Here is a 25,110-nt window from a genome sequence, read left to right on the forward strand (position 1 = left end):
GAAAGCTGTCAGAGGTGGGGACTCTGTGCTCCCCTTAGACAAGGGCAGCAGCCTTGCTGGCTCCGGTACTGCCATCTCTCTGGCTCTCAGCGGTCCCTCAGGTGTCCTTCTCCAAGAAGACACCTTGGCAACGAAGGGCGGGTTCCCTACGCGCCAGGAGACCCTACGGTAACTTAACAACAGAAGGAGCGTAGGAATCGCCGCCTGGGCACTCGCCAAAGCACCTTCACAGGTCGGGGAGTGGAAGGTGGGGGAAGAGTGGTCTCCCGAAAAGAAAGGTCTTTTCTGGCCGGGCTAAGGATACACCTGGAGCTACCTGCGCGGCGCGCCCCCAGCCCTCACGGGCGGTCCTGGAGCGAGCCCGCGCCCGGCGCCCCCGTCCCGCCGGCCCCCGGGGGCCGCCCTCGTTTCCCCACCCCGCCGCGCGGTCGCCTCCGCCGTCGCGCCCGCCCCACCGCCCCGCGCGCTCGCGCACGCGCACGCCGCTCCCGGCCGCCCTCGGCGCTGTCATGGCGGCGGGGAGCAGCTTCAGCGGGCACAGGGGTGGCGGCGCTAGCGGTGGCGGGGCGAGCTGTGGCAGTAGCATCCTCAGCGCCCGCGGCGGGGTCCGCAGCCGCACCCGTAGCGCCGGCAGCGGCTGTTTTTGCAAAGGCTGAGGGCAGGGGTGGGGCGGGCCAGGAAGCCATGGAGTTCTGTGCAGCCTCGGACTCCCGGGGAGCGGACTAGGGAAACTTGGAGGCTGCGGCCAGGTGCGCTGACCTCTCTCTCCTCCCTCCTCTCCTCGCCGCAGCCGCCGGGCCTCCCCCGCCCTTCTGGCCACTACACACCGTCCCGCCCTCCCCGACGAGCCTCAGGTGCCCGCGAGGCGCTCCACTCCTCCCCCTGGGCCGAGCGTTAGAGTCATCGCCGCCCCCTTCCCCCGCCCTTTCCTGCCCTGGATCTCCGCCGCCACCTCCGTCTCGCGGCTGCCGGGCGGGGGGGCGAGGACGAGCCCGCGGTGTCTGGGTGAGGGGCAACTTCCTACCTCGAGGGTCGCCTTGGGGCCCCTGCTCTCCTCCAGCCCCCCTTTCCCGGCGACAGTTCTCTTTTCCGTGCACCTGTGAGGAGAGGTTGCCCTGCGCCGGGAACCTGCGAGGGTGTGGGGGAGGAGGGAACCTGGTCCCGGGCCTCCGGCTCCCGCCTGCGCTCGGAACCCCGCGCCTCGAGCCGCGGGGACGCGGGTGGCTGGAAGCGGGGTGCTCGGAGGAACTGCCTCGACGGACAGCAACTACTCCCCTCTGTCCCCCAAAACCCTACAACAAAACCGAGCCCCTTTAACATTGATCTGATCTTCCAATAGGGCTTGGCGTTATTGTCAGCCTCCGGGAGAGAGATTGGACAAACATTCTCCAGAATCAGCAGGGCGACGCCAAGGACTTTCCACACCAACTGCTCTTGGGGTTTGTCCACAGCTCGGAAGAGTGACCCTTTCCGTTTTGCGTGGCGTCCGTGTGCTACTAGCGCGGCGGCTGGGTCCCGGCGTGACTCCGAGTTGTCCTTTCCCGTGAACTCGCCATGGCCAGTGAAGACAATAATGTCCCATCCCCGCCACCAACAGGTGATGACGGGGGAGGTGGGGGGAAAGGAGAAGAAGCCCTTGCCGAAGGGGGTGCCTTGTCCCTGACCCCAGGACTCCCCATCAGGGGTATCAGAATGAAATTTGCCGTGCTGACGGGCTTGGTTGAAGTTGGAGAAGTATCCAACAGGGATATTGTAGAAACTATCTTTAACCTGGTAAGTAGATCTCTGTTTTATCAGCGTATCTTCTCAGTGGGTTGGAGAACAAGACCTTAGAACTGAAGGCCATGTGCTTCACTCAGGCTGGTGATAGAAACAAAATTCTGCTGACCTAAGTTAATCACTTTCTGATATTTTTCAACTTAAGGGGAATTATGTAAATTTACACCTTCCAGGTTTTGTGAAAGTGAGCAGGTCACTTTGGTCCCAAGAAAGTAATTGTTACTATGGAAGTATTATGGAGGACTCCTGTGGAGGAGTTTTATTCTATAATTTTTTTTTTCTCCCCTTGGGATGTATATCTGTGTGCATTTCTCTTTGATATTTTAAATGAGTTCTTGTGCCCTTTGTTTTGGACTTGAGAAATAATGTAAAGGGTAGTTCTGCCTACTCTTTTTTGAGTAAGTTATGTTTTGCCATAAATTTTGAACAAAAAATTCTTGTTCACAGCGCTGATGAAAGATTAATTTGCTGCAAAGTTAGCATCTATATTTAATTTCCATTAGTTTTATTTTTGGACATAAGGAACAAAAGTCAAATTTTGGAATGAAATTTAGGGTTACATCTTTTGAAAATTGAGTGGCAAAAAATTAAAAAGAGGATTGCAGCAGAAATAGTATGATCTTTATTTCTCTTGTGAATTCATGTCTATCAGCAAAGCATATTTGGGCATTGGAAGCTGCTGGTTATCTTACTATGAGCTACTGAATGTTATTTTTAAAAGGTGGATATGCCCTACTTCCCTTTTCCTGTAGTCATAGAAATAGTTTTCATTTCTAATGGGGACTTTTTAGATTCCTTTATTTCAAACTGTTGCCTGTCAATGTACAATAAATTTGGCTTTGATATTTCCCCTTCTTCCACCTACTCACCTGTGTTACAAGATAATGGAAGGGAACAAGTATGAATGTGCAGTAGTTGAATAACTGTTTAGCCCCTTTCCCTTTTGCCTCTATTTTTTCAAGGTTAGGTTTGTTTTATTCAAGGCAGTTAGTTATTTCCTTCACTAGACCTTTACTAATAGACTAGTTACCTGTGGTACAGTTTCTAGAATGTGGTAAAATTTCTAGCTAGATGAAATTCACTTACCTGTGGAATATGAAAATTTTGAACAATAGAGTATTTCTCTAGCAGTTCGTTGTGTTGGGAGTTTATATGCAAAGACACACATGTACACACTTTAAAGTAGGTATATTGTGGAAATACTGAGATGTACACAAAAATAGAACAGTGTAATAAGTTCTGGTGTCTGTTATCCAGTTTCAACAGTTAAAAACGTTTTGGGAATCTTGCACATGTGTGGACTTCTGCAGTTTGTGAATCTGAGGAAGATAAATGGCAAGTTGATGTATTCTTTTATCTCAAGATAGACTTGAGAACTTTGCTTCTCGATTTTTCTTTTTTAAATTTTTCTAAACCTCATGTTTCTTGGATGTTAAAGAAAAATCTGTGATAGTGATACAGTCCATCATTAATTGTTTGTGTGCGAGATACCACATTCCTCTGGCAGAGGAGGATTCCAGCTCCTCTGTTTGAGTGCCCTTTGTGAAGGTGGATGACCAAACATGAGCAACTTGCATTTTATCATTAAGGAAAACCCAAATTCTGTAGTAATAGTTTATATGCTGCCTAGAATTCTAGACCTGGGTATAGATTTTAAGGTGATTGGTTAAGTCTTTTATAGCTGTCTGTGGGGCAGCAGGTGTCTGGGTAAAAGGAGGGGAAAATCTGTTCAATTACACCTCCTCTTCATCACCATTCTCTTCTCATGTAAAGCAGAGAAAGTTGCTGAGAGGATCAGATTAGTTCTTTTCTTCTGTTCTTCCTTACAAGACTTTTCATGCTCCTACCCGGGTATCAGGCGTCTTGGCCAGTCTTTTGAAAATCTCAGAAACTGAAAATGTTAGGAATCTGGTAAGCTAGCCCGTTTCAGTGTTGTTAGGACTGCTGTACTTAAATATTTTCTAATAGTTATCAGCCTTTGTCTCTATTCTACTCAAAGAAGGAAGTTGTATTAACTAATAATAGGTGCGATAAAAAAAAAAAGTTACTGCAGTTTAGTACCAGCTAGGCAATGGGCCAGGTGCTTTACAAGTGTTTTAAAATTCTTTCCTCAAGTCTTTAACACATGGAGCTTATTTTATAGATGAGGAAAGGGAGAGCCTGACAGGTGAAGCAGATTGGTGATTCTTAGAATGACGAACCTTCTAGGAATACATCTGTTTCTTGAGTTGATGTAGAGTTGTTTGCTTTCCTGAGCAGATATTTATAGCACAGGCATAGCTTTCCCCAACCTAAGGACAGAGCAATCATTGGTCGTGCTAAAGGTGAATAGTGAAACTTTGTTCACATTTCATTTCTTCTTCTTATTCAAATAGCTTTCAAAAAACTGCTTAGAAAAGACCTAAAAAGTAAAAAAAAATTTTGGTTCAGTCAGGATTTTCAATCAGAATGTAGATGTAGAAGGTTGATTATTAGCTTTTTTTTTTTTTTTACAGTCAGTATGTTGGATTAAAAATTTTTTAATTGTGAAAAATAGCATACAGACAAAAGAATGTCTTAAATGTATAAGTAATAAGATATTATAACAATATAAGCCCCATGAAACTTCCATCTAACTTAAAGAATCAGCATGTTGCCAGTATCACTGAATCCTTATGCAAGCACCTCCTTTATCCTTTCTTCACTGGAGTTTTTGTTAGTCAGTTTATATAGCTTTTGTAACTTTTTCCTATTTTTCAGACATTTTATTAAAATAGCTTATATCTACCTATTCTTTCTAAACAATGACATGTTAGTTTCTTTAAACCATAAAGTTTGTATTGTTAAAATTAAACAGCCTCCCCTCCATGAGCGTTGTCCGGAGAGGTGGTAGAGCTATATAACTTGAGGTCTTTACAGAGTGTTGTCCCCAACTTTGCTAATGTAGCTTGACCTTACACTGTTAAAATATTCTTTGAAATTTGCCACCCTTTTTGTAATTTCTTTTGAGAATCTTTGTATGTAAGTTTTGATTAATAGTGCACCTGTGTATTCAAGTATTTCAAACTTGTGGTTTTACATTTTTCTTGTCACAATGTAAAAACATTTTGTCTCCATCTGTATACTAAAGTAAATTGTCAACTTTTGGACCCAGAGTAATTAATGTTTTGGCATTTTTCTGGAACTTGCTGCTGAGTTTAAGGCTTCCACCAAGTATTTATAGGTAGTCAGTGCTATTTATTTATTTATTTTTTTAGTCAGTGCTATTTAAAAGAATGATGTTTTCCATGGGATGGTGACAAATACACATTTTCGTGACTTTTTTTTCCTTTACAATTAACTGTACCATTTTATTTAAATGTTAAAGCTTCAGGATTTCTTAGGCAGTTCAGTGGTTAGGACTCAGCACTTTCTTGCCATGACTTGGGTTCAATCACTGGTCAGGGAGCTAAGGTCCTGCAAACTGTGTGGTGAGTGTGGCCAAAAAAAAAAAAAAATTAAAACTTAGAAGGTGGCATATAGTTCTTTATTACTCAGTATGTGGCATTTGATACAGGTTCTGCAAAATATTAATGCTGCAAACCTTGATACATACAGTAGCTGGGCAGATCCTACAGAGGCTGCATTTGTATTGACTCTGCGAAGAGTGTACTTGTGGCAGCTACTGCTCCATTTTAGCTGATTGTTGTCCTGCAGTAACACGGGCCCAGTGATGGGTGACCCTTTTGATTTTTTCAAGAAGAACTAGAGATCTAGATTGAAAAACATCTACAATATCAAATTATTAAAAAATATTTTGTGGGACGCATGAAATTGCAGGCAGTTTCTTTTCAAGCTTTTATCTGAACCTTTATTAGAAAGGTAATTATGCGTTGTGTTTCTATTTTGATGTGCGTATCTAGAATTATTTCCTCCTTAATACCTGAAACCTGATGTAATTTAAGGGTTAAGAGTAATCTATTCTAATAGAGACATGGTTGTTAATAGGCTCCTCCTCCATGTTAGTCTGTACTTCATGTTGTAGTAGAAGACTCAAACCTGTTTAAACACAGTAAAAAGGATTTATAGGCTCATTTATCTGGAAGTCTAAAGGTAGGGCAAGTTATATAGAAACAGTAATATTAAAGACCAGTTTCTTTCTGTTGCTCTTTCCCTTTCTGTGATGTCAGCTTTAGTCCGTTGCTTTTCCCCTCATGGTGGTAGGATGGTTGCCAGTGGTCCTGGGGGCCCTGTGTATTCTTGTTCAGGTCGCTGGGGAGAGAGCACCTGTCCTCACCTTCCAAACAAGAGCCCTGACTGGACCACTGAAGCAGTGCCTGTGGCCATTGGAATGTGCTGATTGGCTTAACTGCTTTATGCTTTACCTAAGGATCCAGTCAATTTCCTCTAAAGTATTTGAGCTGTTTGGGGAGGGATGGATACACAAAGATCTGGGTAAAACATTCAAAGTGTGAATGGATGCTGGATAGGCACCCAGTAATGCCTATTACTCTCCTTTACAAATGCATAATAATAAACAGGATTTCCCTGGTGGCTCAGACAGTAAAGAATCTGGTTGTAATGCAGGAGACTCAGGTTTGCTCCCTGGGTTGGGAAGATCCCATGGAGAAGGGAATGGCTACCCACTGCAGTATTCTTGTCTGGAGAATTCCATGCACAGGGAAGCCAGGCAGGCTGAAGTCCATGGGGTATCAAAAGAATGGAACATGACCGAGCAACTGAATAGTAATGTAAAAGATATTTGTGTAAAGAGAAAAAAAAATTGCTAACTTAACCCCCTGTTGTGATCTTGAGCAAGTTCTTTTTAACCTCTTTGTGCCTTGGTTCCCCCAGCTCTGCAATGGGGAAACTGTATTATAGCAAGAATTAAATGAGTAAATACTCAGTTATGCCCGACTGTTTGTGACCCCATGAACTGCAGCCCACCAGGCTCGTCTGCCCATGGGATTTTCCAGGCAAGGATAATGGAGTGGTTTGCCATTTCCTTCTCCAGGGTATCTTTCCAACCCAGGGATTGAACCTGAATCTCCTGCACTGCAGGTAGATTTCTTTTCTGACTGAGCTACCAGGGAAGCCCTTATAAAGCACTTAAAATAGTATGTGGCACATTAAGTACAAATTCGTAATTTTAGATAGTTAAAATCATCATATTCCAACCGTATCTTTCAATTTTGTCATTGCCACTTTTAGACATGTGTGATTGCGTGTGTGCTAAGTTGCTTCAGTTGTGTCTGATTCTTTGTGACCCTATGGACTGTAGCCCACCAAGCCCCTCTATCCATGGGATTCTTCAGGCAGGAATACTGGAGTGGGTTGCCATGACCTTCTCCAGGGGATCTTCCCAATCAGGGATTGAACCTGTGTCTTTTACATCTCCTGCTTTGGCAGGCGGTTTCTTTAGAGGTGACTTGATTTTAAACATCTTTATTGAAGTATAATTTACGTACCATACAATTCCCTTTTTTAAGTGTATATAGTTCAGTGATTTTTAGTAAGTTTCCAGAGTTGTACAAGCATTACCACAATCTAACTTTAGAATATTTACATCCTGTGTTCAAGGCATTTTATAGTTTTAGCTCTTATATTTAGCCCTATGATCTATTTTGAGTTAATTTTTGTATGATGTGAAAGAAACGTAAGATAAGGGTCTAAATTCATCTTTTTGTCTCACTGCCATTTGGTGAAAAGGCTTTTCTTTTTTTTTTAAAATAATTTACATTAATTTTATATCCTACACAGATATATTTAAAAGTTTTTATCTCATGCTTTCTTATTAGATGTCCACAGGACATTTAGAAAAACTGGCCAAAAGATAAACATTACTAATTTTCAAAGAGTAAAATTCTTTTATTTTGTGTGTGATTCAGTTATACATGTGCACATATATTTTTGAAATTATTTTCCATTGTAGATTTTTACACAGTATTGACTGTAGTTCCCTGTGCTGCATACGGTAAAAGTTTGTTGTTTGTTGCATATCTATTTTTTAAAATTAGAAATCTTGAATTCTGTTCATACTAAGTCGAACAAGTGGAATCAAAATGTTGATCCTTTTGCATTAAATTGCCTTGGCATCTTTGTAAAAAATCAGTTGATCATAACTGTAAGTATTTATCTGAACTCTTAATTTTTTTCCATTGTTCTAAAGGTCAGTTCTTACATTAGTGCCAAACCATCTTGATTACTACTATAACTTGTAGTAAGTTTTCAAAAATAGGGCTGTATGTCCTTTTTGTTTTTCTTTTCTGAGATTGTTGTCTATTCTAGGTCCTTTGTATTTCCATATGAGTTGTAGGATGGACTCAATCAATTTCTGTTAAAAGAAGAAAAGGAATGTATTCATTTATTTAGGTCTTCATTTCTTTCATCAATGTTTTGTATATGAGGAGATGAATTATTTTTGAATATGTATATATATATATTTTTTGTTTGCTGCTATGAAAATGCTCCTGTAGGCATCTTTGTGCATTGAAATTTCCAGCAGAGGAGTAAATAGTTTAAAGTATATGAACATTTATATAGCTCATGAGTAGATACTGTTAGCTTGTCTATTAATGTTGAAAAATTTTTAAAAGAGATATGGGTGTGTTGGTGCATTTTAATAACATAGTTTCTTACAAATGATAAAATTGATAATTTAGGCCCCTGCAGGTACATAGTCTTGTTTCTGTTTTGAATAGGTCCATTTTGAACTGGGAAATCATTTAGGAACTGGGAATCATTAGAAAAAGTCAGAGTGTTTTTTTGTTGTTTCATAGAAAGGGAAACTGAGTAAGCTTTTTGTTTCTCATACTGATTTAGCTGAACTAATCAAATACATTTAATTTTTATATTATATATTACCTCTTTTTATATATAGCTTCTTTAAAATATTTATAATGCTTTTTTATGTTTGCAAGAAAAATGTCCAGAATACATTTAGTTTTATAGTACTTATTTTAGATACAGAATAAATTGTTTATCTTTGTACCTCCAGAACTTCTCACCGTGTTTCTTGGTACTTTAAAAGTGTTTGTTAAATGGACGTGTCTTAATCTCCTCATTAAATAAATTACATTCATTAGGAAGTCTAGTATCTATTATTCTTTTCTGCAACAGGTAAAACCTTACTGTATATTTCTTTTATTGTTGTTGTTCAGTTGCTCAGTTGTGTCCAACTCTTTGTGACTCCATGGACTGCAGCACGCCAGGCTTCCCTGTCCCTCACAGTCTCCCTGAGTTTGATCAAACTCATGTCCATTGAATCAGTGATGCCATCTTATCCTCTGTCATCCACTTCTCCTCCTGCTTTCCATCTTTCCCAGCATCAGGGTCTTTTCCAGTGAGTCAGCTGTTCACATCAGGTGGTCATAGTATTGAAGTTTCAGCTTCAGCATTAGTCCTTCTAATGAATATTCAGGACTGATTTCGTTTAGGATTGATTTCTTTTATTATTTTTTGGCTGTTTCTTATGATGATACTTGTCAAGCAGCTTGGATTTTTCATTATGTAATTTTGAGTCACATAACAGTATCTGTTTTACCCCTAAGAAGAGCAATTTCATTATTTTCAAAATAGTCTATTATAACTTGCTCTTAAAGTAGATTTTTCCTTTTACTCTAGTAGTATTTCATTAGATCTCACCTAACAGAATATGTAGTCAGACACCTACCTCTGAGTAAATTTCCAGTGAGTCTTTGACTTAAAAGCTGTTGGGAAAAGATAAGCGGTAAAAAACAAAAGGAAATGGTACAAAGAAAAACACTGCTGAGAGTACACAAATTCTTTTTAATTGACTAATTTCATAAAACACTTTGAGTTTTAGACTTTAAAACTTTTTTTTGATGTGTGTAAATCTGTTTTGATTCTTCAAAAGATTTAATTGGATTTGTCCGAGAATAATATGTGATTGAAATGTGCTTTGTGAAGTAGAGAATTTCTTGTTGCTGGAGACTTTAGAAGATTGCATATTGGGGATATTATAGAGTAGATTCTTACTTTGGTTAGGAGATTAGACACCACGTTATGTGACTATCTCATGTTCTTGCTCTGAGTTTTGTTGTCTGTATTACACCTGGGTTTTTGCATTTACTTCTTAGACTTCTCTTGACCAGATTAAGTAATTTGTGTTCTATAAAAATTAGTTTTAGAGGAGAGGGGCTGCATTTTCTCTGTAGATTCTTACAGAAAGATGAAAAACTGAGGTCTCAATTAACTGCGTTTTGTTAGAGTGTTTTGCTTGAGATTATTGCTTGAGAACTGAAAAAGATTTTCTCCCTGCCTAATAAGATCTTTGTTCATGAATAATAACTTTAGTGTAGTACTTTTACTTATAAGCTACACTAAATCTCTTAAAGCTATGGCTTCTGATGAGGTATTTAGCTTTGTTGTTTCTAATGAAAGTATTTTTCTCATAAAGTAATATATTATCTCAAGTTCTATATATAGTACCTAATTGAATCCAGTCTTTGTCGTATTTGGGCTTTACTATCTTGAATAAAAATAATCTTTATATCTTAGAGCTTATAAATACACACATACATATGTAAAACTTTTTACACAGCACATTTTTTTTGAAAGTGTGGATTTGATGTTAATACATGAAACTTAAGTCAGTCCTGATAGTAATATGATAATTAATCAGTTTCAAATGGGATATCATATCTTTTCTAGAAACAAGAGTAGGCACCAGTGAGTTTTTTGGTATCTAAAATGGAGAAAATATTAATTATTAAAGAAAATTATATAAAGATATTAGAAAGTTATTATTAACATTATCATCAACCTGTTTTTTTAAATAACACAATTGTGAATTTAATAGATATCATATTTTACCATTACTGAAAATCTGACCCAAAGTATAGCTTTCTTTATGAATTCATTGTTTTAAATCAGGGGGGAATGTCTTTGCAGATCTTCACCTGTACTCACAGATATTTCAGGTACTTAATATTGTGGGAAAAGTGTTAGTAGAGTTGAACTTGAACAACATGGGTTTGAACTGTGTGGATCCACTTATTTGTGGGCTTTTTTCAATAGTAAATACGATAGTACTGCACGATCCATGTTGGTTGAATCCAAGGATGTAGAGGAACCTCATATATGGAGGGCTGATTTCAAGTTATATGTGGATTTTGAACTTCATGGAGGATCGGCACCCCCCCAATCCTCTCATTGTTCAAGGGTCAACTGTAGTTCTTGTAATTATTAAACCAAGCACTATTTGCATTAAGGGAAAGTAGTACTGTAAATTTTCATGTTTTCTTAAGATTTTTATTGTATTGTGAAGGATTTCTCTTTCTTTTGGAAGAAATTACATGTGAACCAACATCACTTCCACGCTATACCTGCATGTTCTACTGTTTAACAGTCCTGTAGGAAGTGAAGATATATCTTCAAGGTGAAGATATAAGTTATAGCAGATTGGACTGTGCTGTTGTAATACTCACTTTATAAATGATGAAACAGAGGATAAGTAGCTTGCTTACATCACTGGGCAAGTAACATTGCTGAGATTCAAACTCAGGGAATCTACAACTGAGTTCTAAACAGTAAGCCATATATAGTGTATAATTGCAAAGAACCTTAAATGTGAAATAGTGACTTAAGGCATCTTTCAATCAAGTAATTGAATAGTTTCTGTTTAATCAGATAGTTTAAAACATGCCTAACATAGTCAAGATTTAGCTTGTGGTGTTTAGGGTTTGTTTGTTTTTCCCCTTTAAATCTAAAATGTGTATTAGGAAGGGGAGTTTTTAAGAAATGTGATATTAAAATTGAATGGAATTAATGACATAGTTTGCTTCTGTGATGGCTCAGATGGAAAGAATCTGCCCACAGTGTGGGAGTCCTGGGTTTGATCCCTGAGTCGGGAAGATCCCCTGGAGAAGGAGATGGCAACCCACTCCAGTATACTTGCCTGGAAAAATCCCATGAACAGAGGAGCTTGGTGGGCTACAGTCCGTGGGGTCGCAAAGAATCAGACACGACTGAGTGACTTCATAGTTAGGCGCCTTCACGGTGTCTTAGCAGTAAAGAATCCCCCTGCAATAAAGGAGATGTAGGAGATGCGGGTTCGATCCCAGGGTCAGAAAGATCTCCTGGAGAAGGAGATGGCAACCCAGTCCTGTATTCTTGCCTGGGAAATCCCATGGATAGAGGAGACTAGTGGACTACAGTCCGTGGTGTCACAAAAGAGTAGGACACGACTTAGCGACTAAACAACAACAGTGCAAAATACTGGAGTCTTACTCTCACAGTCCATATTTAGCTAGTTAAGCCTGCAAATTGAAATGACCTTGAATACTGATCTATAAAAGAGTGAAGTTTTTAATAATCTTTTTTGTCTTTTATATACTGACCACATTGAGCACGTAATAGGAAGTTCAGTTCAGTTCAGTTGCTCAGTCATGTCTCTTTGTGACCCCATGGACTGCAGCACGCCAGGCTTCCATGTCCATCGCCAACTCCAGGAGGTTACTCAGACTCACGTCCATCGAGTCGGTGATGCCATCCAACCATCTCATCCTCTGTCGTCCCCTTCTCTTCCCGCCTTCTATCCTTCCCAACAGCAGGGTCTTTTCCAGTGTGTCAGTTCTTCGTGTCAGGTGGCCAAAGTATTGGAATTTCAGCTTCAACATCAGCCCTTTCAATGAACACCCAGGACTGATCTCCTTTAGGGTGGACTGGTTGGTTCTCGTTGCAGTCCAAGGGACTCTCAAGAGTCTTCTCCAACACCACAGTTCAAAAGCATCAATTCTTCGGTGCTCAGCTTTCTTTATAGTCTTAACTCAGATCTATACCTGACGACTGGAAAAACCATACCTTTGACTAGACCAACCTTTGTTGGCAAAGTAATGTCTCTGTTTTTTAATATGTTGTCTGGTTGGTCATAACTTTTTTTCCATGGAGCAAGCATCTTTTAATTTCGTGGCTGCAGTCATGATCTGCAGTGATTTTGGAGTCCCCCAAAATAAAGTCTGTCACTGTTTCCATTGTTTCCCCTCTATTTGCCATGAAATGGTGGGACCAGAAGCCATGATCTTAGTTTTCTGAATGTTGAGTTTTAAGCCCCACTTCACTCTGCTCTTTCACTTCCATCAAGAGGCTTTTTAGTTCCTCTTCACTCTCTGCCATAAGGGTGGTGTCATCTGCATATCTGAGGTTATTAATATTTCTCCCGGCAGTCTTGATTCCAGCTTGTGCTTCATCCAGCCTGGCATTTTACATGATGTACTCTGCATATAAGTTAAATAAGCAGGGTGACAATATACAGCCTTGACTTACTCCTTTCCTGATTTGGAACCTGTCCATTGTTTCATATCCAGTTCTAACTATTGCTTCCTGACTTGCATACAGATTTCTCAGGAGGCAGGTCAGGTGCTCTGGTATTCCCATCTCTTTAAGAATTTCCTACAGTTTGTTGTGATCCACAGTCAAAGGCTTTGGCGTAGTCATTAAAGCAGAAGTAGATGTTTTTCTGGAACGCTCTTGCTTTTCTGATGATCCAGTGGATGTTGGCAATTTGATGTCTGGTTTCTCTGCCTTTTCTAAATGCAGCTTGAACATCTGGAAGATCTCGGTTCACATACTGTTGAGGCCTGGCTTGGAGAATTTTGAGCAGTATGTTACTAGCATGTGAGATCAGTGCAATTATGCAGTAGTTTGAGCATTCTTTGGTATTTCCTTTCTTTGGGATTGCAGTGAAAACTGACCTTTTCCAGTCCTGTGGCCACTGCTGAGTTTTCCAAATTTGCTGGCAAATTGAGTGCAGCACTTTCACAGCATCATTTTTGAGGATTTAAATTAGCTCAACTGGAATTCCATCACCTCCACTAGCTTTGTTCGTAGTGATGCTTCCTAAGGCCCACTTGACTTTGCACTCCAGGATGTCTGGCTCTAGGTGAGTGATCACACCATCCTGGTTATCTGGGTCATGGAGATCTGTTGCCTATAGTTGTTCTGTGTATTCTGGCCACCTCTTCTTATTATCTCTGCTTGTTTTAGGTCCCTACCATTTCTGTCCTTTATTGTGCCCATCTTTGCAAGGATGACGCTTTTATTAATCAGTTAGCTGTGTGTGTGCGCATTCCATGTGCTCTGTTGTATCTGACTCTTTGTGACTCCATGGACTGAAGCCTGTCAGGCTCCTCTCTCCATGAAATTTTTCAGGCGAGAATCCTGGAGTAGGTTGCCATTTCCCACTCCAGGGGATCTTCCCGACTGAGGGATGGAATCCCCCTTTCTGGAGTCTCCTGCGTTGCCAGGGGGATTTTTTTTTTTTTACTACTGTGCCACCTGGAAAGCCCTATTAATCGGTTACAGGAGAGAATACCAATTATTGTCTTTCCTATTGTGGAGATGTATTAATGGTCCTCTAGTATTCAAATAATCTTTATTGGAAGTTGATTTGCTTCCATGGTATATTTACTGGATAAAATTCCCAAATTTAGAGGGCAGGTTATTTTCTTTTTTTTACAGATTACAGTGTGAATTTAACTAGAGTTTAGATTTAAATTTTCAAGTAAGATATCAAAGTCAAAGAATCAACATGAACAAGATTTTAATGTGAAACATTTTTACATATTGCTATCTTGACTAGATTTATTGCTATTTTTACTAAACTTACGATTTCATAATATGACACTGCTCTTGTGAAACAAGTAAATATCTATTTCCAGTGGGACTGATTCATTCATTTAGTGAATATTTATAGGGCAGAAATAGTGTGCCAGGTATGGTATTGGGAATAGAAAATGAACAAGACAAACAGAGACCTTGTTTTTATGGAGCTTAAAGTGTAAGTTCTTTATCCTGTAAGTACTGCATTTCTTCAACTGTTCTTATATCCTTCAATTCATTTAGTTTTATTTTCTGATATTTCACAAGTACAGCCTGCTCTTTTTTTTTTTTTTTTTTTTTAACAACCTGCTCTTATTCCTGTGTGTTGATGCTCTGAGAACGTTAATTATCTTTGTGATTTTTATATGTTAACTACATTGATCACATTAATAGGAGAGGATGATGTTGTCTGTCCTATACTTTTCACAAGGAATTCTTTTGTCTATCTAAGCCATCTAGGAGGATAATCTAATGCCAGTAGGCAAGTGAAATACAATGTGATATTTGCTTCTTTTACTATATTATCACTTTATCTGGAATGAACTGTCATGTGGATGAATTATTAATATACTTTTGTTTTACCAATACATTTCTGTTTTGATGTTTTTCACTAGAACTAAATTTTCAGTGTTTTTTCAGATTTTTTCTGTTTGAACAGAGTATATTGACTGTTATTTGAACTTTAACAAGCTTGCATCATTAATATGAATGCTTGTTTTTGGGATACTGGGTGTTTCTATAATCCTTGCCCTCTTCTGCATCTCTGGTACCACTGCCCTCATCCAGGTACTCATCATTTTTTGCCTGTATAGTTACAAAAATTGTCTGTTCCTGTTTCTCTATTGTTTTCTCCTTTCAAAAGCTCTCCACAGCTGCTGGTGTGTTCATCTAGAGGGCAAATCTGACCATTTGGTTTTCCTTCCAAAATCATTCTGTAGTTTTTTCATTCTCTTTTGGACACAGGTTGTTTGAACCTGAATCCTGTATACTCTTTTATACTGTGTGACTATTAATTTTAAGTTGGGTACTCATACTAAAATCATAGAAAATGGCTAGTTAATTAAATTTCTCAAGAATTGTGTTTATTGAAAAACTAGTTCATGATAATCAGAAACATTGAAAAGAATGATAAGCTTTGAGAAAACGCATTATCTTAAAACTTGATCCTTGATTTAACAGTGCATACTTCATTTGACTTTGAACATTAGTCTGCCTGTGTATCAAATGGTATATAGTAACTTGTATTTGTTTAAGACATCCACCCATCAGTTTTCTTTCTATTCTTTCTCATAACCAGGAGAGAAATGAAATGACCAGTTCTTTAATATTTGGGGAATCATACATCTAATTTGTGATTAATAAATATTATTCTTAATTTGTATTGTGTTTTGTTCATGATTTTTTAAGATAGTACCTTAGTCTGAGGGCAGTAGTATGACAGAAAAGAAAAATTAAATAATAATTTTTTACTTGTTATTATCTTGAAAAGATTTGGAAAAAGTTTAGCATTAAATCAAATAGTCAAAATGAAAAATTTTGGCATATGTTTGGGAGTTTCATTTATTCTAAATTCTCATTACTATGGAATGTAGTGTTGACTTAACGAAAATTTTGAATACTGAGAGGATGTCCTAATTAATAATTTTTATTAATACCTAAGTTTGAAAAGTCCCCTACTTTGGAATGACAATTTTAATAGTTTTTTTTTCTCTGTTGATCCTTATTGTCTCTGATACTTATCTTCTGAATCACTTGGGGATACTTTTCCATTTTCCTTCTTCTTCTCTACCTTGCTCACACTAGACTTAGATTTCTTTTTTCTTTCTTTCTTTTTTTTTTTTTTTAACCACTGAGACTGCTTAAGAGTCTTCCCACTTCATAGAACTAAGCAGTGTTTTTTTATTCCCTTCTGAACTTAGGTGGAGTTTTCTGGAGGTCTGCTCTGGCTGCTATATGTGATGCTAAAATGGGAAACACAAAATGACTATTTCCATTATCTACGTCTATGAGATAATAGCTAGTATTTATTGAGTGTTTTGAGATCTACTAAGTAGTACTTAGTAGATTCTACTATTCTAGTAGAATAGTTTAGTCCATTCTGTTTAGTCCTGTTTAGTCCATTCTGGTCCCTTTCCTCTTGGTTTTCTCTCTGCCTAGAATGATCTCCTTTCAGTTATCTAATTATGTATATCAACAAACAATATATTATAAATATAAATTATAATTTTTGCATGTTGAACTTGTGTTTTTCAATGTTCATTTTTTAATAGTTTCTTTTCCTTAGTCATATGTCTTATATCTTTATTTTCTTAAACATTAATATTTTAATATTGTATATCTAATCATTTTTATTTTTTTCAGTGTTTGGGGTTGTTTCTTGGGAGTTTGTTTTCTTCATTATTTAAAAAAAGCAGTGAGTGTATGTTTTGTGGATTTTTACTTGTGTGTTTAGTTTGAGGTCTGGTTTACAATGTGCTCCTACTGGTAGCTTTGGTGTTTGCTTCTGTCATACACCAGTGTCTTCAACTCAGAATATCTTGAAACTAAATTTTTAGTGTGAGTTTTGTCAGATCTCACAGGTAGTATGAGTTTGGAGTGAGAGGAGGGAGACTTCTTTTTTTCCCTTCTACCCAGGTTGAGACGGGCAGATAGATAGTCCACTGTTCCTGTGATGAGTTGACAGTGTTGCTTTTCAGATTCCCTATCTCGTTTAGGCCCCAAGCTCTTTGTCCTTTTCCCTCTTAGCAGTCCCTTTAGACCCAGTTTCTCAACCACTAGAGATTGGTGGGTGCTTCCAGGGTAGATACTGGCCTCAGTGCTCACTGAAACTTAGTTCTTCCAGATATTTTCCTTGGTTCCTTTCTAGCTCAGCCAATCATGAAAAAAAAAATTTTTTTTTTGTTTAACATTTCAGCATTTTAAGGAATTCTGAATGAGTGTGTTTCTGGACATCTAAGTCTTCTGTGTTGCAGGAAATGGATCTAATTTCTTTCTCCAGTTATCTATGTGAGCCTCTCCTTCATTCCCTTAAGGTCTGTATTTAGACATTACTTTGTTAGAGATCCTTTAGCTACTACCAGTTGGGTACCCTCATTGTCACTCTGTCTGCTGTATCCTGCTTTATCTTTATAGCATTTATCTCCACTAGATATTTGTTTATTTTGTGTTTGCTTATATTAGAAAATAAACTCTATTTGTAAGTTTACCACGTTATCATCATTGCTTAAAATAATGCCTGATATATATTTGGTGTTTAGTATTAATAAACAGGGGCTTTGCTGGTGGCTCAGATGGTAAAGAATCTGCTTGCAATGCAGGAGACCAGGGTTTGATCCCTGGGACGCTCCTTTGGAGATGGAAATGGCAACCCGCTCCAGTGTTCTTGCTGGAGAATTCCATGGAATAAGTGTGCTTAATGCTTTAAATTGATTCTCTCTTTTAATCCTCATTGTAACTCTGTGAGGTAGGTGATATTAACATCTCGATTTTAAAGATGTGAGGAGTCTCAAGTTTGCAGAGCTAAGTAAATTGTCTAAGGTCAGACAGTAAATGGCAGAGGAAGTAGAAGTTGAACCCCAGGCAGTTTGGCTTCAGAGCAGCCTGTTCTAACCGCTATACTTTGGTGGCGGTAGTGACCTTGCTTCTTTAGCTGGTTTGTATGACACTGGTATAATTCTAGAGTTCAGCTCTACTTTGTATCCCATTGTTTCTTTGGGAAAATACTTTCTGGATTTCAAATAATTGATCTTTAGATAAAAGTTTGGACCTTAATATGTAACTTGGAAAGCTTTTGCAGTGCAGTGGTCTCCCCTTACTTTAAGGATTACTTTCTAAGACCCCAGTGGATACCTGAAACCGGATAGTACCGAATCCTGTATACACTTTTTTTTTTCATACACATGCATACCTGTGATATGCTTTAATTTATAAATTAGACACAGTAGGAGATCATCAGCAATAACATAATAAAATAGAGCAATTATAACAATGTACTGTAATCAATATTATGTGAATGTGTTCTCTCCCTCTCTCAAAATACCTTGTTACAGGCAGATCTCGTTCTGTTGCGCTTCACAGGTCCTGCATCTTTTAGAAATTGAAGGTTTGTGGCACCCTTTCATTGAGCATCCTGTCAGTGCCATTTTTCAAATAGCATTTGCTCTGTTCATGTCTTTGTGTCATATTTTGGCAATTTTCACAATACTGCAAGGTTTTTCATCATTTTTATGGTGATCAGTGATCTTTTATGTTACTACTGAAGTTGTTTTGGCATGTTTTAGCAATCAAGTATTTTTAAATTAAGGTATGTACATTTCTTTTTTTTAGACATAATGCTGTTGCATGCTTAACAAACTATGGTATGTTGTAAACATAACTTTTAATGGACAGAGAAGCCTGGTGGGCTACAGTCGCAGAGAATCAGACATGACTGAGCGACTGAACAACAAAAACAAAACTTCTATATCCACAGAAACTAAAAATTTCTTGTAACTCACTTTACTGAAATTTTCACTTTATTGTAGTGGTCTGGAACTGAATCTACACTATCTCCCAGTTTTGCTTGTACGAGTTTAAAGCCTTTCCATCTTAACGAAGCACTAATAATGTACTGTGTGGTCATAACTTGTGCAGCTTCAGGTTTGATTGCAACACAAGCATAGCTTTTTCTTCCTTCTTTGCAATTTCATGGATAGAAGATTTGTTCTTACCATAGGTCTTAACAACCTTAGCATAAGTCGAGGATTTTAAGCTTTTTGCTTAAAATAAGCACTTTATGGCTTCTCTTTGGAATATCCAAGTTGCCAGGATCACTACTCTTGCACTTTGGGCCATTATCAAGTGAAATAAAGGTCACTTGAACCCAAGCACTGTTACATTGACAGTTGACCTGGTAACCTTGATGGCTGCTAAGTAACTAAATGGTGGGATATGCTGGACAAAGAAATGATTCGTGTCCTGGGTGGGATGGAGTGAGAGGGCTTGAGATTTCATCACTCTATTCAGAATGGTCTGTAACTTATAAATTATTTATTTCTGGAATTTTCCATTTAATAGTTTTGGACCATGGTTGACCTAAGGTAACTGCAACTGTGGAAAGTGAACCCATGAATAAAGGGGAACTACTATATTTAAATCTGATAAGATTTTCTTTTTCTAATTTCATTTCTTTCAATTAAAACAATTTGTTTTTTAGTTTTAAAATAATTGTTAGTCTGCTGTCTCTTAAGTCATTGTGAAGATTCTGGTGAGGTTATGCTGTGTTGCCTTTATTTCCTACAGTTATTTTATAAAGTAGTTAAACATAATTTATAATAATCAATTTTATTTAGAGAAGGCATGCAAGTAAACTAATTAGTAGATAGGAAAACAGAAGCCTGATGATTCCCTCCTAACTAAGATTATCAAACAAACCTGTATTTCCTTTTGCAGCCCTCATTCAATGCTGTCATTTTCGCTTTACCAGAAACTTGACCTTAACCTTGACTTTCCTTCCTTCATCATTCCTGCAACTGGTCTGGCATCAGATACCTCTTACTTTCAAGCGCAGGTCCCTCTTGCTGGGATCATCGTGCAGCCTTTCAGCACTGCCCTCTCCCTCTGCTGTGCCACCCGCAACGTGGTCTGTGAGCCCGGCTCCCCCTCCGTGTCCTCTCCTGGCCCTCATGTTCTCTCCGTATACCGTACTCGAGCTGCATGAACTCTTTCTTATTCCTCTAACAGGTCTTGCCTTTACAACCTCTGTGCTGCTTTTTCAGCTCTTCTCTCCACTTCTATCTTTTCTTCCTTCTCTGCTTGTCATAGTCATGCTTAAGACATAACTTAGATACCATCTTTCTAAGAATCTCTGCCCAACTTTGAAACAGATACTGTTCTCCTTCCATTCCACTGATTTTTTTATAACTTAGAGCATTTACTTAATTCCATTATATGTCTACATAGTTCTGCCACTGGACCATGAGCTTAAAGGCAGAGATTATAACCTTAATTATCTTCTTTTTTAGTCACATTTATTAAGATATATATAATAAAATTTGTTGCCTTTAGATGTAGAGTTTGATGTATATTGTGCTGTAACCATCATCATAATTGAGATTGTTTCTATCTCCCCAGAAAGGTCTCTTATGCCCCTGACTACCGCAGGTCGTTCTGCCTATTCTCAACCCAGCAAATATGGACCTAATTTCTGTGCCCGTCATTTTGTCTTTTCCAGAACGTCAAATTAAAATCATGCAGTGAGTGGGTAGCCTTTTGTGACAGCTTTTCATGCTTGTTTTTTAGTCACTAAGTCATGTCCAACTTTGTGACCTCATGGACTATATAGCCCACAAGGATCCTCTGTCCATGGAATTGTCCAGGCAAGAATACTGAAGTAGGTTGCCATTTTCTTCTTCAGGGGATCTTCCCAGCCCTGGGATTGAACCCACACCTCCTGCATTGGCAGGCAGATTCTTTACTGCTTAGCCTCCAGGGAAGCTCTCTCATACTTGGCGAATTGCGTTTGAATCTTTCATGTTTTTGCATGTATCAATAATTTATTTCTTCTTATTGCTGAGTTGTATTCATTTGTATGGATGCGCCACAGTTTGTTTATGAGGTTACCATGTGGTTTCCGTTGGCCGTTAGGACTAAAGGTGTCTCCAAACATTTTTGTATAAGGCTGTGTGGACTTGTTTTCATTTTTCCTGGATAAATAACTAAGAGTATGCTTGCTGGCTCATAGAATTAAATGCATTATAAATTTATAAGAAATTGCCAAACGATTTTCCAGAGTAGCTCTACTATTTTGCCTCCTTATCAGTAGTTGAATTTTTGTTTTCCATTCTTGACAGTACTTGGTTTTGTCATTGTTTTTATTATTATTATTTTTTTTTGGTTTTGTCATTGTTTTTAATTCTAGTCATTCTAGTAAGTTTGTTGTGATGCTTTGTTGTGGTTCATTTTTTAAAACTTGTAATGTTTAATAACATAGCTTCTGGCATATTCAAGATGGGGTAACAAAATATTTTCTTTGATCAGGCAAACACCTTATGGTTTATGCTACTGTTCATCTTAAGCTGCATCACTGTAAGCCAAATCATTTTTAAGATAAAGTGATTTGAATTCAGTTCTATTCAGTCGCTCAGTCATGTCAACTCTTTGCGATTCCTTGGACTGCAGCACACCAGGCTTCGCTGTCCATCACCAACTCCCGGAGCTTGCTCAAACTCATGTTCATCTAGTCGGTGATGCCATCCCACCATCTCATCCTCTGTCCTCCGCTTCTCCTCCTGCTTTCAGTCTTTCCCAGCATCAGGGTCTTTTCCAGTGAGTCATTTCTTTGCATCAGGTGGCCAAAGTATTGGAGCTTCAGCTTCAGCATCAGTCCTTCCAATGAATATTCAGGACTGATTTCCTTTAGGATGGACTTGTTTGATCTCCTTGCAGTCCAAGGGACTCTCAAGAGTCTTCTCCAACACCACAGTTCAAAGGCATCAATTCTTCAGTGCTCAGCCTTCTTTATGGTCCAACTCTCACATCCATACATAACTACTGGAAAAACCATAACTTTGACTAGACGGATCTTTGTCAGTAATGTCTCTGCTTTTTAACATGCTGTCTAGGTTGGTCATAGCTTTTCTTCCAAAGAGCAAGCGTCTTTCAATTTCATGGCTGCAGTCACTGTCTGCAGTGATTTTGGAGCTTGCAAGGTTGCTATAAATCTTCAATTTCTAAAAGATTCAGTATCTACACAGCTCAATGAAGTGCATGCAGGAAAGTAAGATATGCCTGTATTTGCATTTCTTAGCATGTTACAGAACCTTTATAGCATGGCAGAGTATGGGAGGAACCTTAGAAATAAGACACTCTAATTCTCTCAACTTTTAGGCGAGGAAAGTGAGGATCAGTGGTCTGTCCCAGGTAGGCCATCTGGTTAGGGCCAGAACTGGCTCTGGTGCGCAGGTCTGTCAACTGCAACACGTTTCTGTCTTTAGACATTAGTGGCTTTCAGTTTAATGAATCAGGTGTTACCGTTTCCTTTTACCTTTTGTGTTTTCTCTTGCCTTTCTGTGTCTTCAGATTTACTCAAGGGTGGTTTTGACACACACGCATGTGTCTCCGTTTTTGGCTCTGCTGGCTCTTCGTTGCTGGACGGGCTCTTCTCGAGGTTGTGGTGAGCAGGGGCTCCTCTCCAGTTGCGGTGGGGGGCTTCTCTCCTTGTGGAGCGCGGGCTCTGGGGCGTGAGGGCTCAGTGGATGTGGCCCGTGGGCTCAGCAGCGGTGGCCCTCAGGCTTCGCTGCCCCAAGGCCTGTGGGCTCCTCCCGGATCAGGGCTCGGTACATACATTGACAGGCAGATTCTTTACCACTGGGCCAGCAGGGAGGCCCTCATTTTGTGGTTATTAGCAGGGCAGAAATGGAATTTTTTCAGGATTAGATGTGTTGGAGCTAAGGGAAAGTGCACAAATATTTACATTAACAGCATGATTATAGGTTTTAAAATTCAGTTGTATTTTTGTCTTTTTTCTTGAGTAGTTGTCATTGAATAATGCAAGAATCTTTCAGCTTGTGGAATTTTTTTGTAAATTCTGTTTCTCTAATTTTGTCTTCTGTGTATTATGCTCTTATGGTTTCTTTTCCTTTAACCATCCTATGGTCTCCCTTCTTTTTTCCCCTCACCTCTTCTCTTTTTCCCTCCTTTATTGGTTGTGAATCTCAGTTAAGCTCATTTGTGATCTTGGGCAAGAAAATTTATCCTTCTGATTGTTATTTTTCTCTTAATGTGAAAATAAAGTCAGTGAAAGTGTTAGCTGTTCAGTTTATCTGACTCTTTGCGACCCCATGGATTGTAGCCCGCCAGGTTCCTCTGTCCATGGAATTCCCCAGGCAAGAATACTGGAGTGGGTACCCATTCCCTTCTCCAGGGATCTTCCTAAATTCAGTGATCGAACCCAGGTCTCCCGCCTTGCAGGCAGATTGTTTACTATCTGGTCACCAGGAAAGCCCTAATCAATAAAAATAAGAAGAGTTTTATCATGGAAAATTTCAAACATATTCAGAAGTGAGAGAACTCCTTTGTACCTGTCAGCCAACTTCAGTCATTATCACCATTCTTTCATTTATTCATGTTTTAATTAATGATATATGGCTTCTATATTTTTGTTTTCTTTAGTTCTCATAATTTGTTCCTTGGGATTTTAAGGCTTTAAGATGACTAATCTTTGGGGAACAGTTTTCTAGGAACCTAAAGTCTGCTGCCAGAGTTCGTAACAGATGGATGAGACGGTGTGTTAAGTGTGGCAGTCCCGTGCTCAGTGACAGGTCCAGCGTGTGCTCTGCGAGCAGTGGCGTTTGGCTCTTTGTCCCTTGAACTGGTTTTATATTAAAATTGCCGAGGGTCAGCATGTGTCTACACATGGGCTTTGACTTTATGTTTTTCTTTGCATTTGAGATAGAAGTTTACTAATCTAATTTCAGATAACAGATACTGCTCTTGGTTTGGTGTCATAGGGACACTGTTCAGAAGGTGAGTGAACTTGTCTGAACCACTGGGGAAGCCCTTAACCTATTTTGGTTCTTTTTAATATATAACTTTTCCATTCTGGCTACCTGGAAGCACTATTAATAGACTGGCTTCATGTTACAAATAGATAAGTATGCCTGTGTGACTGTGAAGAGTATGCTTTTATACATTTAATATGTACTTAGTTATCAAATTTATGTATTAAGCATACTGGAAGAATTTTGATGTTAGTTTAGTAATTGGATTAGTGAAGAGTTATTTGGACTTCTGGCTGTCATTTTCGAATACCATTTTCTTCCCCAACAGGAGGATATAAAAATATGGCTATTAAATTTATGTGAGTTCTAGATTTCAACATACATATATTAAATTTTTGTCTTGGCTAAAAGGCTGAATAAAAACACCTTAAAGTGTGATTAACCCCGAGCCTTCCCTGGTGACCCAGTGGTTAAGAAGCAGCTGCCAACGCGGGGGCCGTGAGTTCTCTGCCCCTTCACGCGGCGTGTGAAGGTCCCGCTGCTGCAGAGTAGTTAGGCCCGTGTGCCCAGAGCCCGTGCTTTGCAACAGGAGAGGCCCGCACAGTGAGGAGCCTGTGCGCCACGGCTGGAGAGGCACGGTCCCAAGCGGCAGCCAAGACCCAGCACAGCCAATATAAATCAGCCAGTCAGTCTTACAAAGGAAGACGGGTATGATCGCCATAGACCCAGCTGACATACAGTAGTTACTTTGATTTTACTAGTTCCGTAGTGGAGCTTCTCTCTCAGGATTTATTTTAGAAGGAAATGAGTTAGTGGGCAGAAAATCCTTTAGCTTAAAATTTAACTTTTTTTATACTTACTAAATGTATGTTTATACTCTGACCAGTAAGATAGCTAGGGACGCAAATGAATGTTAGAGAATTTGCTTCTAGCAAGAATGGTTTTGTAATTTGTATATTGTAGTTATGCTACCACTTTTATGATTTCATTAACTTCTCTACTTCTTTCTTCCACATTAAAGTGTGAGTAAAAGTCAAAGCCTCTCTTTTTGTTTATTACACACACACACAATTTGAAATTTCTTTGGTAAATCGAAGCATAATAAAGAAGAATATGTGTATATTAGAATATGAAGGAAGGTTAGTGTTTACGGTAAAGATTTATAACGGATTGCCATTTAAATTTTTTCATGAAAGATGGCATGTCAGTTAAGAAATTGCATATTTATTTTGACATACTGGATAAAATAGCAAATCCTAACTATTAAGTCATT

At 38.9% G+C, this 25,110-nt stretch overlaps 1 protein-coding gene across 5 annotated transcripts in view; it reads left to right on the forward strand.

Annotated features, from left to right (window-relative positions):
- The first annotated feature begins 505 nt into the window (after positions 1 to 505).
- LRBA (LPS responsive beige-like anchor protein) overlaps positions 506 to 25,110 on the forward strand; it is a 720,084-nt gene continuing 695,479 nt past the window's right edge. For 2 of the 5 annotated variants that reach the window (XM_070474768.1, XM_070474770.1), the window contains exons 1-2: positions 506 to 749; positions 1,340 to 1,773. In XM_070474768.1, the coding sequence (XP_070330869.1) occupies positions 1,555 to 1,773 (219 nt within the window). In that variant the 5' untranslated portion in view covers positions 506 to 749; positions 1,340 to 1,554. Of the gene's footprint in view, positions 750 to 913; positions 1,006 to 1,339; positions 1,774 to 25,110 lie in introns of those variants that run through there. The other 3 variants (XM_070474771.1, XM_070474769.1, XM_070474772.1) reach the window with 3 other exon arrangements.

This window comes from Odocoileus virginianus, chromosome 12 (genome assembly GCF_023699985.2).
Source record: "Odocoileus virginianus isolate 20LAN1187 ecotype Illinois chromosome 12, Ovbor_1.2, whole genome shotgun sequence".
In the NCBI taxonomy this organism is placed as follows: Eukaryota; Metazoa; Chordata; class Mammalia; order Artiodactyla; family Cervidae; genus Odocoileus; species Odocoileus virginianus.